The sequence below is a fragment of the Acomys minous genome, assembly GCF_964271855.1.
Source record: "Acomys minous genome assembly, chromosome: 9".
NCBI classification, from domain to species: domain Eukaryota; kingdom Metazoa; phylum Chordata; class Mammalia; order Rodentia; family Muridae; genus Acomys; species Acomys minous.
Window position 1 is genome coordinate 111556966 of NC_140490.1, and position 17963 is coordinate 111574928.

General features: G+C 38.8%; 1 protein-coding gene across 2 annotated transcripts in view; it reads right to left on the reverse strand.

Moving 5' to 3' along the window:
• Window positions 1-416: 416 nt before the first annotated feature.
• ZDHHC17 (zDHHC palmitoyltransferase 17) overlaps window positions 417-17963 on the reverse strand; it is a 68897-nt gene continuing 51350 nt past the window's right edge. For both annotated transcript variants that reach the window (XM_084797267.1, XM_084797268.1), the window contains 8 exons: window positions 16596-16698; window positions 12619-12741; window positions 11507-11569; window positions 7414-7507; window positions 6579-6662; window positions 5185-5342; window positions 4172-4266; window positions 417-3201 (listed from right to left, as the gene is read on the reverse strand). In XM_084797267.1, the coding sequence (XP_084653393.1) occupies window positions 3063-3201; window positions 4172-4266; window positions 5185-5342; window positions 6579-6662; window positions 7414-7507; window positions 11507-11569; window positions 12619-12741; window positions 16596-16698 (859 nt within the window). In that variant the 3' untranslated portion in view covers window positions 417-3062. The remainder of the gene's footprint in view (window positions 3202-4171; window positions 4267-5184; window positions 5343-6578; window positions 6663-7413; window positions 7508-11506; window positions 11570-12618; window positions 12742-16595; window positions 16699-17963) is intronic.

Consider the following 17963-nt stretch of genomic DNA (forward strand, 5'->3'; position numbering starts at 1 on the left):
AGTCCACCTGAAACTACCCCTCATGAGTGATCCCAACCTAAGGCCACAGGACACCACACAGGTGACAGGCAAGAGTATCAGAATAATTTTTCCTTCCAAGTTTGGTAAGTATCATTTTTCAATGCTATTATGCTGCTTTAGACATACTTACATTCAAAATTTGGATTTATATATTCCCTTGAAGTCCTTATTCCATGGAATCCAAAATACACTAAGAAAAAAAAGTATCTTTTATTAAAAAAGAATTAAGACACACACTCAGGGAACCAGATACCTAAGAATAACCACCAGTTTTCACTTTTGCAAATTCCTATAAAATCCTGCACTTGACTTCAATCTGATTATGACAGAAATAGAGACTCTTTTCATATCATACTTTTATTGATTTCTTCAAAATGAATTGAGAAGACACCACCTTTAAGAGTCAATATTTATTTTGATTAATATTTTACAAAATTTGACAGGTTTAAATTATGTAAGGAGGACTAATTTATTAAACACTTTACAAGTTTTTCTTTCCACAAAGTAACACAGTAAGTAGCAAAATAATACTTGGCACAGTTATAAATAAAGAAAATATAAAATCAAAATATTCATAGCTTAAGTAAGATGCTTCTTTATGCCTCATATTTAAAATAAACTACAAAGAACAAAAATCTGGATGAAAAACTCCAAAGAATTCATGTTCAGAGCTGAGAACTTAGTCCCTCCTTCCTAAAGGAATCCAACTAACCAGTAAGAAGTCTCCCTCATACGGCCACCTCCACACACAGCCTGAGAGCTGGGTTAAACTGGCTCTACAAACAAGACCTACAAAGTGACAACACGTGGGGCACAGCTGCCTCCAGACCATCTGCCTATCTGTTACAGGTGCACTGACACTATGAAATGGCCGGAGCTAAAGCCTCCTTGCAAATGTTTCCATGGAGTTACCCATCTACAGGGGTTTGCTCTACTGAGAAGCATCTCTTGCAGTGAAAGAACACTGTACCACAAAGAAAACATGGTAACAACATTCTTACTCAAACTGAGAGGACCACCAAAGTCATTAGCTGTTGATAAAAATGTATCTGATAAAAATTGCAACTGAGTCTTCCTGTGAAGTGACTCGAAATACAAAATTAAAACATCCTAGCATTTTATAAATAACCTTTGAATTTAAAAATTACCTAAAATTTCCCCCCATTAATAGCCAAAACTAGCAGAGACATTTATACAGTTGACCAATTTTTTACATTCTATGACAAAATGGTACAATGCTATTACCTCCCCACACCCATCTCGTCCCTTTTCAAAAATAAAGTACATATGCCAATTCTAATATTAAAACCCTCAAGTACAATAAGGGTAGTTTTGGGGGGTGACTTATGGTCACAGAAATTACTATAAAATGGTAGTACTTGGAAATACTGAGCATTAACTATGTACATGTCTGCTGCTCCTCTTACTAAGGCAGGGCGGGTATACCACTAGATTGCTTTAATACCTGTCGCCAGCATTTACAGGGAATCCTAATCCTACCTAGCACTGGACATGCAGTGGGCTTGCAGGGCAGAGTGCCTATTAACAGCAACATTGAACATCACTAGAAGCTCGTTAATATCTCCCTTTTCTTTTTTGGTTGGACAAAATGAAATGAGCAGCTTTAAAAACACTAATACATATAGACACAAAGAGAAAACTATTTGATAAATTATTTATATACAGATACACATTCTTTACACTGGCCTAGGATCTGTCCTTCTGACCCCTCCCTCAGCCCCTCCCACAGGTTGCTCGAACCACAGTTTGCTGCAGCATTTAAGAGGACTAAGCCAAGTCTCTCTGTAAACAATATTCATGGAAGCAGTGACAAATCGCTCATGAGGGTATGGAAATGCCGCAACAGAACTTAGTCAGTGCATCACATTTAGCAATAAAATCTGAGAATGTTTCAGAAAGTATTAAACTTCAAAACATATTCAATATGGGAAAAATTAAAACAACCCTGGGGCTAAAATCTTCTTTCTGATAGGTCATTTAAAAAGACTATTCTGTCAGCTTTTCCTTTACTCACATGAGCTATGTACAGAGGCCATGCTCCACCTTTAGCTTATGCTCCATTATTTTGTCTATAATTTATTTTTTCAGCTCAGAATTTAAAAAGAAGCATATCCATTTATCTCTATTAATAAAGAATTTTTCATTAGCATATTTGTTTTGCCTCTTGTTGAAAATCCACCTCAACTCTTTAAAAAATTGGCCTGTTTTGCGCATGAAATTAAATCCTAATTTATGCTTCACTGGACAGTATCTGCGAGTATACATTCTATGCAGTGTATCATGCACTTAGTAGGGCTTTAAATTTCAACAAAATATTATGACTTAGTATACTCATGCAAGTGCTTTACTACCAGACCATGAGACCGCAGAGCAAGGTCACTAGGTTGAATTATTTCACTGAACTAGAAATGAACCAGCACTGCAGCAGCTGGTGGCAACACAACAGCGAGCACATCTCCGTGAACATCATTTCTGTGCCTTTGGGAGCACAGCACAGTAGAGCTCTAATAAAACCACATGATTTTCATCACAGTATTTACATGTACATCGAAAATGCACATAATACTACTAGTCATCAATTTAAGACAATTTTCCTGGAATTAGGTGCAATACTCTTAAGTATTGCGTAATACAATTTAGCCATATAACATAAATTTAATTTTAGTTATAACAACATTTATCCTTGGTATGCCATCTCTAGTAATAGAGTAAGTTCACTTTTTCATGAAAAAAATATTATGAAAACAAAACACAAAAGGTGAATATGATGTGAATTCCTATATTAAGAACCATGAAAATTCTTTTTATGATCTTTATTCTTCCTAGAAGTGGCAGTGTGTTCTGTCCATGTTTGCTTTTGTTAATAAAGTACTGAAAAAAAAGACTGTACAATTCACTGTTAGCCCTACATACAGCATGCTATTTGTTCCAAGGATGTGGATTCGAGTGAGAGAGCGACACGGACAGACACGATCTTCAGGCACCATTCAGCAACATTGTTTCACAGGATGAAGACACTGCTACACAAGTTGGTACCCAGATCCTGATATTTGGTCATATTCTATAGTATACTGTCTGGTCCAGTCCACAATAACAGGACGAAAAAGGCCACAGCATCGAAATTCAAAGAAGTCTATAATATTCCTTATACATCCATGGCTAAAATCAGACCCCAAGAGAAAGGAGAATTCAGTTAGGATGAATGACTTAATATGATTTCTATGTAGTGTTCATATTAACATTTTTTTTCCTAAGCTTAAATTTTCAGGCTGCAAGAAAGAAGTAATTTATCACTGCAAAATAGACATGCTTTCATTCTTCTTTACATATCTACCAGAATTTATTTTCTTTTGCTAATTTAAGATACTACACAATTATACTTTATAGTGACCCAACTGCTTCATTTTAGCGCCACATACACTGTTTGCTTCTATAACACACACACACACACACACACACACACACACACACACACACACACAAACACACACACACACACACACTCATTCACACTCCTTCCTTGATTACTGGCTATTTGCCAATAAACCAAACTAGGTCCAAAATTGATAAAAGACGTAAAAGCATAACAATTAATTATACAAGTCTGAATGTGAGAATGGCCTTTAATAAAAGTGATAATCTGTAAAGAACGTCAAGGTGAGTTCAGGGACTCTGAGGCCTCAGTGACACCTGGAGAAGCAATTCATTTTGCACCTCATATGTAATTACTGAACCTCTAGAAGAAGTTGGTTTCCCTTCTAGAAGTAGACAATAAATTTAGAGTCACTAAGCAGCTTACACAAAACTGGGCTTTAAGTATTTCATGTAATTAGTGCATTATTACTTCTAAGCATCAGGCCTGAAGTAAACTTTCCAGTAAGAGCATGACTGCATATTCAGTTAATGTGACAGATTTGTCATCATGATGAGCTGACTACTGTCTTTTCTACAAAAACCTTAAACTCATTAATAATTAAATCTAGTCTAAGCACAGCTCAAAGAAACATCCCTGCTTCAGAGGTTCTTCTATAGAAAACACTTCCCTTTGATGTATTCACTAGACATAGAGTGTGCTTTCAAAGTAAACATGCAACAAAAGAAAGCATTACGTTTGTAAATGTATACGTACTTGAACGGGCTTTCAATAGACGTTGTTGTGACTTTAAAGTGCTTGTATCTCCTGGCATTCATTCTTTCATTTGTAGTAATACCTAAGCACGTTATCTAAGAAGAGAAAGCAGCCCGTTAGCCTTTCTGAAATTGAACATACACAAAATTCTCAAGACAACCTGCACAGAATTTTTTTGGGGGGTGGGGTGGGGGAGTGTTTCAAGACAGGGTTTCTCTGTGTAACAAGAGCCCTGGCTGTCCTGGACTCGCTCTGTAGACCAGGCTGGCCTGGAATTTTTTTTTTTTTTAAGATGCAATCAAGCTAGTTTATACAGTATCACTGCAAATGAGAAAAGTAGCCAGTTAAATGTGAAAGCATATACACAACCTGAACACAATACATACAGCAATAGACACTATGAACACAGACAGCCTCCCCCCCCACAGATTCTCTTTTTTGGTTTTTTTGAGACAAGGTTTCTCTGTGTAGCCTTAGCTGTCCTGGACTCGATTTGTAGACCAGGTTGGCGTTGAACTCACAGATCCACCTGCCTCTGCCTCTCCAGTGCTGGGTTTAAAAGTGTGCGCCACCACGCCCGGCTCCAACAGATTCGTTTAAAGTAAGTTGCATATGCCTATAATCGTAGCACTCAGAAAGCTACGGAAGGAAGACCCCAAATTCAGAATCAACCTTATCTACAAAGGGATACTGTCCCCCAAAAACAGAGGAAGAGATTCCTTAAAGACTCCTAAGTAAAAGTATTTATACATACTGCTATTATAATATACTAGTATTTATACAAGCTAAGTAAGATTAAAATGAACACAAAATTAAGCTCACAAATGTCCAAGTGCTAATATCTGAGTCAGGAGTAAAAGTTTCTGCTGAAAGCAGACTACAAAGGGGAAAGGACCCAAAAAAGAAAAGGCAAATGAAAAAAACAAGTCATCCTCAATAAGCCTGAGCAGCTAGAAAGAGAAGTTGGACGAGTTTTGTAGCTCACACAGCAAGGAGAAAGTACTTGCACATACCTGGTACATTTGACACATGAGTAGCACGGCCACCCACATGAAATGAAACACACTGTTCAGAAACATCCAAAACATCCAAGGGGAGCATGTGGCAATCTGAGTAATGTATGTCCAAAACCCATCCTTCGTGTAAGTGGTCTCACAGTGAAGTCCCCAGTCTAAAATCAGAAGACAGATGACACACGTTAACCCTTCTAGTCACCTCAGATGTATGCTGACCCCACTAGAAACAGATCTAACAGTCTAGATTTAACTTCATGAGATAGAACAGCAAATGTTTCTGTAATCTTAGCAATTCTACAGTATATCAATAAAAATATGTATCAGAGCAAAAATCAGGAAAACAGCTGCCAAACTTTAAAAAAAATTTTTTTATCTGCTAAGAATAAGCAGTAATAGATGCTATTGCATGTTACCAGTACTGGAGCGAGCATTATCTTTTAACAAGAGAAAAGATAAGTAATAAACAGCAACTCAGTAAGGTGGGGCCTCTCTAATGCAAAATCTGGCATAAGAACAGAAACATGACTTTTGTTGGTAGGAAACTGTTCCCTGCTAGATATGTGGACTTGAAAATTAGGTAAAGTTCCTGGACCAAATATTTTTCTCCATCTCTATTTGGGGATCTTATTTACTCTTATCTCTGCAGACAGGACTAATAGTCTTTCTGAGATTGACTTTCAAACCAGGATCTGTGATACAACTTCTACCCACAGAAGCAGAGAAAACAGCATCTTCCTCTCAATTCTCAAAGCACTGAGCCCATTGATAAGACAAGTGACAATTTATCTTTAAAAAGTAACTTCTGGTGGTGGTGGCACACACCTTTAATCTCGGCACCTGGGAGGCAGAGGCAGGCAGATCTGCGTGTTCAAGGCCAGCCTGGTCTACAAAGGTGAGTTCAAGACAGTCAAGGCTACACAGGGAAACCCTATCTTGAAAAACCAAAACAAAAAGTAACTTCTGAGACCTGCTAACATTGCCCAGTAGGCAATAAACCACACTTTGTAAAGTATTTCAAGTTTATGCAAACTTAACTGTATGTTTGTTTTCTCAGCTATTTGGTGGTAAGAGGAGCCAGTACAGCCACTAGATCCATCTGGCTAGTAGAGCAAGTATGTGACTATGAACTGCTGGTGTATTTGACCCAGCTTTCCAAAGCCTATTAAACCACAAAGGACATCCTCACGAAAAGGTGCTCACTGACCACTGTTTGCTTGTGCTCGACACTGAATCCATTTGATAAATAGGCACCTCACTTTTTCCTTTGGATGCCACAAACAATAACTTTTTTGTTAAAAGATCTGTTATTACATTAATTTGTTGATACAGTAAACATAAGCTAATTATATAAACAGGTATGTTGTAAGAAGGCAGAAACTCGTTGTACTCACAAGAAACACAACCATAAATCATCCAGCAGATCATAAAGAGCAGGAAGAACAGATAGCCCATGAAGTACCTATGGTTGCCTGCACCTGAAACAGCACAGAAGGAAGTTTTTTTCAGCTAAGAGAAAACAACGGGAACTGCAAAGAAAGGAGTTCTACAACTTGGATGACAGTCGTATATATTATTTACTTTGTGAAATAGCTTTCAAGAAAACTATTTTAATAAAAGCTTTAAAGTAAGAACGTTTGCAATTACACTCATGGTGTGATGAGAACAGTGCTCATTGTGAAGGCACGGGAGTCCCACAAGGTCACACAAAACGTCACTGTGGCTTTCAGTTTGCTGTGAGGGTTCCAATAAACTTCTGTCTTCCTTTTAGAACCCTTACAATGGAGATTTTCAAAAGCTTCTCTTCAACAGTCATGTAATATTTCCTTTCTATCACCTCATTAATCTCCAAAGCCACTTTCAGCTCACAGAGCGAATGCTCTTAGACTGCACCATCAACACTGAGGGGTGTGATCCTTCTCTGCCTTTGCACACATCTTTTCAAATGTTATTATTGTTTCACTTTCTCCAGTTTAAAGTTTAAATAAATATTATCCGCCTCATCAGATGAATGCCACTGCTACTCAACAGAGGAGGACAAAGCAGATACAGAAAGAATGCAGAGTGAAACAATTAGACTCTTTCAGACTGATTTGTACACACATCTATATCCCATTCATGTACATGCACCTCAGTGAGTTGTGACATAGATGATTAAATACTGATGCCATTAGTTACCTAGAGTAACTTAAACTCACAACATACTTAGAGATTGACAACATGACTTACCTACACAGTTACCCACCCATGGGCAATGATGGTCAAATTTTGCTATACAGCGGTTGCACACACCACAGTGCTTGGACCTCACCGGCTTACGAATCTGTTAATAGGTACATTAAAGTATTATGAAAGATGCTGTATATATAAAAGAAAGCAGAAAATTTATATTTTCAAAATACAACTAAAAAATAATACTGTATTTTGAAAATTTATCAACATTCCCAAACCAAGAAAGCCGAACAAAATTACTGTTCATTTAATTTGTTCAAAACAAAAACTACAGCAATAAAGAAGCAAAAGTACTCCATAATATGAAATGTTTAAACTTTTTTTTTTAAAGAAAAGAATGGAGAATGGGTTGCAGAAAGTAACAACTGAGCTCTTAAAGCTGTCTCTCTCAGCCTGAGTACTAAATGCAGGACAAGAGCTCTACTGCCGTGCTCACTCTTCAAAATTAAGAAGTAAAGATCAGCCGGGCATGGTGGCACACACTGTAATCCCAGCACTTGGGAGTCAGAGGCAGGTGGATAGCTGTGAGTTCGAGGCCAGCCTGGTCCACAAAGTAAGTCCAGGGCAGCCAAGATAACACAGAGAAACCCTGTCTCAAAAAACATAAAAAAAAAAAAAAAAAAAAAAAAAAGAAGTAAAGATCAATTTGTTATAATTACACATTTAATTCATATGACTCAAGTTTCTAAATAATATAAACATCAGCCTTAAGCCAGGTGGTGGTGGTACAAATCTTTAATCCTAGTACTTGGAAGGTAAAGGTAGGGGTGGATCTCTGAGTTCAAGGCCAGGTTGGTTTACAGGAGAGTTCCAGGGCTACAGAGAAACAAACAAACATTGGCCTTTCTAAACTTCTATATAAAAACTCATTTGATTAATGATCATGATGCTGGTTAGTCTTTAATAAATAAAAGTTGTTGTTTTTTTTTTTTTTTAATAAAAGGAAAGTCATGTTAAAACTGAGTCAAACATCCGGGCAGGGGTGGCGCACACCTTTAATCCCAGCGCTTGGGAAGCAGAGGCAGGTAGATCTCTGTGAGTTCAAGGCCAGCCTGGTCTACAGAGTGAGTCCAGGACAGCCAGGGCTACACAGAGAAATGGGAGTGAAGGAAGGGGCACAAAACTGGATGGCAAGAGACAACAACAACCAAGTAAAGCAGTTTTACAATCAGAAAACGTAATGAAGGCACCTTCCACAAATTAACAAATCTAGCAGAAGCCAGTACTGTTCTCTGTAACTGCCTCCGGCAGCATCTTCTCTGCTAGAACTGATGACCACAGCTAAGAAAGCTGGAGATGCTAAGGGTTTATGAAGTCGCTATTTCTCAAGGAAAAGCCATTATCTTGGCCTTGATGAGCACTAAAATGCCAATTGTAAATGTCTTCAAATGCTCTCTCTCTCCCAGTATGTTAAATCAGCCAAGGGAACACACAAACTTAACTGGTGTGCTTCAAAGAGTTCCAACCTCAACGTTCAATTTATGACAAGTGCTAGAGCTATTAACCCAGCACAGAAGTAAATGTCCTAAGGCCCTTCATCAGTCACACTAACGTTCAGTAAAACCCTACCGTCTCCCCATTACTTTGTACAGGCTATATACTATTCTGAGGGAGCTACAAAAAAGCAAACTGCAACTCTTGTGCTAACATGAATGACCTGTGGACCAAAGAAAAGGAGGAGTTGTCCTTTCTCATAGCTGTGACTCCATCTATTTGGAAGGCAGCAGAATGCATCAAAACCTACCCCTATTCCCAGCACTCGGCTATCTTTTCTCTTAGGCAACATCACTTTAAAAACCTGAGCAATCTGCCACAAAAACTAGTTTAATGGAGAACATGGAGAAAGGTAGCTGTCTCCTGTCAGGTGTGGACACCCCCTTTTCTGACAGAAAATGAAAAGGATAGGGCACCAGTCACCCTCTCTCTGGTCACTGCCCCCATTGGCGCCTTCCTTCCTTCCCAGTGGGGCTTGGGGGACTATTTATAGCTTCCATTTTCCTGACTGAGCCAGTAGTGGCTGCTATTCTCTAGGGAAAGGGGAGCGGACAAGATCTGAACTAGAGTGGGTGACAGGAGAGAGGCCCAGACAGACAACCCTGGAAGTCTTTTCCCCAGGCCTAACCTGAGGGATGCAGGCCTGCAGCTAGGATGGGGTGTGAATGCATTAGCCACACCCTGGGGACGGCGTGCTAGTCCACACTGGCCCACTGGCACTTGCTCTTGGGCAACAGAGCTATCCCCCACATTACTGGGACACTTAAACAGGAGTGAGCCTTTTCTACATGTTTATCTTGTGGATGTGCGCCCCGCAACACACACAGCTGTCAGTTTGACCTAGGGTCCACCCATCTCCAGGTCCTTTGTAAACCTCAGATATGCCCCACATAAGTTCAATTATGTGCTTGAACTTAAGGTTTTTGGATGTAACATGTACGTGTGTGTGTGTGTGTGTGTGTGTGTGTGTGTGTGTGTGTGTGTGTGTGTGTGTGTGTGTGTGTGTGTGTGTATAGTGCTGTGTACTGGGGGGAATGAATTCTGAAGGGTGGAGGTCAAAGGTTTTCCTAAAACAAAAGGGGAGAGTAGGAAAGTGGGTATATTTTGAAAAACTGCGTGTTTTGTTTTAGATTTTGTTTTCTTTTTCCTTGGGGGACGGGAGGCCTGCCTGTGATATGCCCATGAGGCTGAGCCTACACACAGTTCTCTCCCCCACTGAAGGGCCATCCCTCAGATAGCATTAACCACATGGGGCGGGGCAGTCATCTGGCTGTAAAGACTGGCCACGTCTCCATTATTAAATGATACTTTCAAATTTAAAAATGAACATAGAAACAATCTGAGCAAGAATAAAAAGTTAGGGGTTAGTTGGTCTCCAGGTTCTTGAACACAATACCCTTGGCCTGTTACCAACACTAATTCACCTCCAAAATCCTCAACAGTCTTAGAAACTCATTTACCAATGTGAAATACACCCATATGGTGAAAGTTATGTCTGTATAACAGAATATGCTCTTTACAATAGGGATTTATCTACTCAAAAGCACATGGTTGATAGTATTTAATAATAAAAGGTTTAAGCCACAATGACAAAAAGCCATCAGTATTTATTTAACAAGGAAACTTCTTTCTGTACGGACTATAAAGTTTGCATGTCGCATGCAACCATGGGTATATGAATAACTTTGTGGACCCTGATTCTCTCCACAGTACAGCAGTGTATCATGAAATAACAGTCTTAAACAGTATTCATGGTAAAGCACAGAAACAAAACATGTAAACTAACTCCTGAATGTACAAAAGAATGTAGTGGTGCCCAAAAATCAGTGCCAAGAGCAGAGCAGGGCACACTCTCAACATTCCAATTATAAATGGACACTAGGCTGTCTAAAACTTCCACATAATCCCAGACTACATCAAATATTTTATTTACTTACTATTATGTACTAATAATAAGACATTAGTTTACTTACAGTATATAATTTAAATAAATTTACTTTGAGGTATGATTTAGGGAATTTTAACCATTGTGGCAATGTTTATAGTATTTTCACAAATATTAATAAAATAATTAAGATATTAAAAAATTAAATTTAAATGTCTACAACTGACTTCATAAACACTACTTTCAAGTTTTTAATGTATGACCTGACTGAAAGTAATCACTTTTCAGTGTAATGAGGCTACAGTACTCCAAGTTGCACAGACACTTCCAGACAAATACTCAGGATTGTATCTAAGACCATGCTGTCTGAAAAGTAATCTCTGCAATTTTCATACTATGACTTTTAAATTCAAAAAGAATTTTTTAACTGCAGCTAAAATTTGTAGTTTTAAAATAGCTGTGTGTTTCACTGAATCCCATTTTGAAGGATAAAGAAAATGAGGACAGGAGCATGGCTCCAGTGTGCAGCCAGGGTCTGCCATAGGACCCGCCCCACGCCACACGGAGACGTACGTGCCCACCCATCACAGACTCCACGATGTGTGCAATGTTCAGGGTTAGTAAGGCCCATTCCCACACCCAACACTCCCTCTATCCTGTGATGCTGTCAGGAGGAAGAGGGGAGAAAGAAGAGAAAACAATAAACATTACCAAGCAGGTACTGCAGAATATACTGAGGTCCAGACTTCCAGTCTCTGCGAGTTCAACTATTGTCTGTGAATTTAAAAACCAAAAAAACTTGTTTTACTCAAAACTGAACAGTATGTATCAAATCTTTGGCTATTACTATGACTCAATAAACATGCCATCTCCATCTTTTTTATTTAATTTTTAAAAAGATTTATTTATTTATTATGATGTTTTGCCTACATGTATATAAGAGGGCACCATATCTCATTAGATGGTTGTGAGCCACCATGTGGTTGCTGGGAATTGAACCCAGAACGTCTGGAAGAGCAGACAGTGCTCTTAAATCTCTGAGCCATCTCTCCAGCCCCCTCTCTCCATCTTTTTAAGCTCAACTCGAATCTCTTGACTGACTCATTCTTTCTATTTCACTACTGTATGAGAGCTGACGAACATCAGCACAGCAATTTCTATGCAGTCTACCCAAAAGAGGAGTAGACCACAGAATCTGCTAATGTCAGTTAATTGTGGCCAGGAATGATTCATAAGAGCTTTCTGGTTTCATTTTCTTGTTGTTTCTTGAGATAGGGTCTCCTGTAGCACAAACACATCTTGAATTTCTAGTCGCCCTGTGACTGCCTCCTGAGTGAAGAGATTACACGTGGTGGTTCCTCCCACACCAGCTAAAGTCATTCTTTAAATAATCTAAATACCTAGTCAATTCCCTACTGACAGAGCTCATGAATTTAGTCTCTAGCCCCTGGATCAAAAGAAGAGGATGCCCTCTGTCAGTCAGAGACAGCATCTGGCTACTGGGGTGGGGTAGCTAGACTCTTAATTACTGGCTTTCTAGCTTAATGAATAATTCAACAAGCCTGCCCTTGGCATGGAGGTTAAAGAGATGTCCTAGCCTAACATTCACCTCTGAAGATGACCAGAGCTTCCTTGGTAAGGGAAAGGAATGTTAGGCCATAAAATATAAAGCCAGGTATCTCAAGGGCACCAGGGGCAGCGCCACAGGAAATATGGACCAGCATACTTCTGCTTAAGATGCCACTGAGTCTAAGTGTCTTCCTTTTATTGAACTCTCTGCTATAAATATTGATAAACTGGCAATTAACTGGGTACATCACCACCTTTTTCTTTTGTTCTTCTGTAGCTTTAATAATGCCTGGATCTGATTTCCAAGACTTTCCAAAATTGTAGAAAAGTGCAACACTATTGGCAAGGAAGGGAAGGTGAATAAATAAAAAGTTGAGATGTATCCAAAGTTAAGGAATCAAAAACAGCAATGATAAATAAGTTTTATTTACAGATTTATAATCCATATTGTTTTACACACAAGAACTCCTATCAAAAATGGTAAGTTTTTCTAACTCAAAATATACATTTCCATAATTTATAACTAAGTACAAAAAGAAAAAATATGACTTTCTAATAAATTTAAGTCACAGAGCCCTATATACCTTAAAAGTCAGTAAACATTAAAAAAACTCAGAAAATTTAAATGATCAATATTGCTCTTAATAAAAGGAAGACATTTTCACATTCCAAGATAGATACATATTTTTCTTCTTGCATCAAACTTTCTATTATATAAATACAAACAGATATCAAACTGTTTAGACATCTGTGGTGATTAGCTCTAACTGTCCACTTTGATACAACCAAGAGTCACTTGGGAAGTGTGTCAATGAGGGATTATTTATATGAGGTTGGCCCACGCAAACCTCTATGGGGGACTATCTTTTTTAAAAGCTCTCTAATGTTTGCACGGAGATCGGAAAACAACATATAAAAGTCAGACCTCTACAACGTGGGTCAGCTTTGGAAGCTGGTATCTTACTCACCAAGTCATTTAACTGGCCCCAATTGTCTTAAATAAATCAATATAGTGAGACCCAGCCCACTGAGGGAAGCACCATTCCCTAGGCAGAGGTCCTCAACAACGTAAGGCAGAAATATCAAGCTGGGCTCGTGAGCAGGAAACGTAGGCGTGTTTCTGGGTTCCTGAATGCGACTCTGACCAGCTGCCTCAAGCTTCTACCACTTTGACTTCTCCAAAGTAACAGACTGTAACCTGGAACTGTGAGCTAAAATGAACCCTTTTTCCTCTGCATTGCTTTCTTTAAAAAAGACTTTTGATTTTTATTTTAAATTACATGTGCCTGTACATATGTATGAGTTTGTGCAAGAATGTGTGTGCAGCAGGACAGGCAAAGGCACTGGATCTCTTGGAGCTGGAATTAACAGGCAGTTGTGCAGCCCCTGGGCCTAGTTGCTGGGAACCAAACTCTGGCCTTCTGGAAGTACAGCAAGAGTAATTCCTCTCACTGCTTCAAGGTGTTTTTTATTGAGGCACCAGAGAAACAGAAACAAAACCAGCAGAATAACAATGGTATACAGCTAAAGGCTACATTTAACCACAGGAAAGCCTATAAAGATAAACTTTCTCCTTTGCCTTTTTTGAACACACTCAAGTTGATGTTGGTTTTATAAAACATTTTTAAACCTTCCTAAAATTGAAAGATTTAACCTAAGAAAAATGCAACAAATGTACCAGGCATTTATAAACATAAGTCAAAATTATTTTTAAAATTGCTAAAGCATTGCAGTCCTGAAATATAGAATATCTGGTTCACTCACAGAATTCTCAAGATCTGATGTAGAGAAAATTAACATACAAGAACACTGAAAGCTGGGGCTGGAGAGGTGGCTCAGAGGTTAAGAGCAGTGACTGGTCCTCCACAGGTCCTGAGCTCAATTCCCAGCAACCACATGGCGGCTCACAACCTTCTATAATGAGATCTGATGCCCTCTTCTGGCCTGCAGGTGAACATGCAGACAGAATACTATATAATAAATAAATAGGGGGGGGGGGGGGAAGAATACTGAAAGCTTTCACTTTGACATGTCCACATACTGATTATGTTTCTCATGAAGAACAGTTAGAAAAAGTACAACTTGAATGAAATAATCCTACACATGCTTAAAATCTGAACACTAAACAACCACAGCAAATACAAGAGAAGCAAAGAAAGGAAAGATTCATTAGTAGCACTTGCTAAGCAAGACCAGCGTACAGGCCATTAGCAACACACTGCTTGACACCCAGCACTAAAAAAAAAGTTTCATTTACAGGGATCACAGCTAAGCTTAGGCAAAGAAAAGGTGGACAGAGACAGCCAGAGCATCCTGACAGCAAAGCAGACATGAAAACCCACAATTATCCCACAGCCTATCAGGGAAAACATGAAAAGTCTGAGTAAATTCATTTCAGTTAATCATAGAAAAGATGAAAGATGAATAGAAATAGCATAGCAATTATGCTAGCATACTTTCAAAAAAAAAAATCAAAGGAGAAAGTTCATAGCAGTCACAAGCCAAAGAACCCAGTCTTGAAGACGACACACCTAAGGACAAAGCAAAGGGACAATGTTCCACACCTGAGTTCAACAGGAGGGCCTGCAAGATGACTCCATGGGCAAAAGCACTTGCTGAGCAAACTAAGCACCTGAGCTCAGCCCACATAACCCACACGGGAGAGGAGAAACCCCCAAAGGTGCTCCTCTGACCTCAACCACATACCACAGCAGGAACACACCCCACATGATGATGATGATGATAGTAAAAAGCAAAATGTATATTCAAATAGGAACTCTACCAAATAAAAATTTAAGGCTATAGCAATAAGACAGATAAAGAGAGTGCGTCTAAAAATAAAACAAAGACCAAAAACCTGAATTACCTAACAATAAAATAAGAAAAAATAAAGACAGTACCCAAAGGCTGTCCTTGAACCCTCCACCCCACCTCAGCCTCCAAAGTGCTGCATCAGGGTTATGGGCATTTTGTTTCAAGGAAGTGAAATTGAGCTGACTGATATAAATGAAAATGTTATTAGGATAATAACCACTGAGACTGTGAGGGTAATATAGATAGTCAGCTTAAGGAATGGAGGCGGGCTGTAAAGGATAGCAGCGATTACTAGTCCCATGTGGGCAACAGAGGAGTGTGCTATGATTTTTCATGCTTATGTTTGGTTTAATCCTCTCATACTCAGGAGGCAGAGGCAGAGGCAGACAGAGCTCTGTAAGTTTGAGGCCAGCCTGGTCTACAGAGTGAGTTCCAAGACAGCCAAGGTTATTTAAAGAGACTCTGTATCAAAATCAAAAGAAGGAAAATAGGATTTTATGTTGATAATTTGCTGATGTTAGCACATGCCTGACACATTAATCAGACTTTTTGAATGAAGCAAAGGAAAATGAAGGGAAATAAACTGCTTCCTACTAAGTTGAAAATAAAAAAAAAATTTTTTAAAGGTGAGATTAAGAAAGTCCTAAGAAGTCACTATGGTAGCTCATGTGTGTAATATTAACACTTGGGAAGCTGAAGCAGGAGGATTGCCATGAGTTTAAGGTGAGTTTGTGCTATATATCAAGGCCCTATTGCAAACAAGAGAGAGAGAAAGAGAAAGAGAGAGACAGACAGACAGGGAGAGAGAGACTGGGAGAGATCTTTAGAGAAAATAGTTGGACACTATAAACATGAAAATCATTGTTTGATACAAAAGTTAAAAACACTTTGACAGGGCTGGAGAGATGGCTCAGAGGTTAAGAGCAGTGGCTGCTCTTCCAAAGATCCTGAGTTCAATGCCCAGCAACCACAGGTGGCTCACAAAATCTATAATGAGAACTGGTGCCCTCTTCTGGCCTGCTGGCTCCCATGCAGGCAGAACACTGTGTACTTAATAAAAATAAATAAATAAATCTTTAAAAAAAAACACTTTGACAGCTTTCGATCCTAGCTTTACCAAAGACCAGCTATACGGCCTTGGGCTTCTAAGCCTTAAATTTTTCCATCAATAAAATAACACTAGCTTACAGGATATAGGTAAATGTGTTTTTAATTGAGTTAATACTGGCTGATGCTGTTTGTGGTTGTGTTAAAGACACTAAGCATAAAGAACTCACAAACATTACTGACAGTGGCTCACAGTTTTCTAGGTATGCCGCTTTACTCTACTAAATCATGAGCTAAGATCTGATGTCAAATCCTCAAACAGTTGCTTGGTAAGACTGTGCTTTACACATGATCTTTTGCAGCAAAGGATATCATTCCAAAACCAGAAGAACCACGTCACATACATCCAGAATTTGGTTGCCAAATATATCCCAAGGGGCAATGCACTGTGCATTGAATGATCAAAAAAGGACCTGTAAAACATACATTTTATAAAATATAAGTGCTATATTTCATTATGAGATGAATACTGAGATTAAAGTTTAAAAAGTCAAAGAAATTTAAATACTGAGATTGATTTCACAGTAATAACAAGTATAGCAAGAGTCTTTTAATTGACCAATAACTAAACCGTTTTCCACATACTTTGCAACTCAGAATTTCTGTGTCCCCACTTGCTGAAGCAATTCCTTTAATACACAGCAGCTTCGCCATCAGCTCACTGCTGAAGGACATTACAATTCTGGGAGTGACAAAGAGACAGTGCTCATCTCTCTACTCTACCCAGGTCAGTTAAGGCTGGGGCACATCTTTTCAGTAGAATGAACAGTAGAAAAAGAAAAAAATTGATAAAATTTACAAACAGGGCCCTTTATCCATGTAGATCAATTAGTCTTGATATTTTCCTATTTAATGTTTAATAACCTATCAGAGCTCCTAGAAATACTACAGAGGTGAATTAACCAGCAGTCAAACCCTCCTTAGAGCTAACACTACTGTATGACTACTAATCCTTGTGTGAACTATTTCCAAAGTCTTTCTAAAATTCCAGGGAAAATAAGAAGCTTAAAGGTGGCATATTAAGCAGGAAGATCTGGAGCACAGACACCTTCCTAGGTTTACTCAACTGGGCAACTTTAATGGCAAAAAGACTCAATGAGAAAGGAAATAGTGCTTAAGGCAACGGAGGGAAAACTTTGAGAACGACTAGGCCTGCTTTGTGACAGTGCAGGCTACAGACCGCTCTGCTCGTAGAGTCAGACGTCTTGGTTGTCTGGCGCTGACAACCGAAGGCAATCCCTACAGAGAAGCAAGTATAACACCTACCTGTGAGTTAGCAATATAGCACACTTACAGTACAACAAACTCAAGTTAATGTCTAAAGAAATATATTAGCTACTTCTAAGAATGTACTTTACTGCCAGGCAGTGGTGGCGCACGCCTTTAAACCCAGCACTCAGGAGGCAGGGGCAGGTGGATCGCTGTGAGGCCAGCCTGGTCTACAAAGCGAGTCCAGGAAAGGCTACACAGAGAAACCCTGTCTCGAAAAAACAAAACAAAATAAAACAAAGAATGTACTTTACCTTCAAAAACCACATGCTGGACTTTTGTCATTAAAAAAGTTTTGAACAATTTTAACAATGCTAAAAAACTAACAAATTTCACAAATTACTGATGCCAACATTCTAAACACAGAAAACATTAGTTTGACACAGTAGGGTACAAATTATGTTCTTTC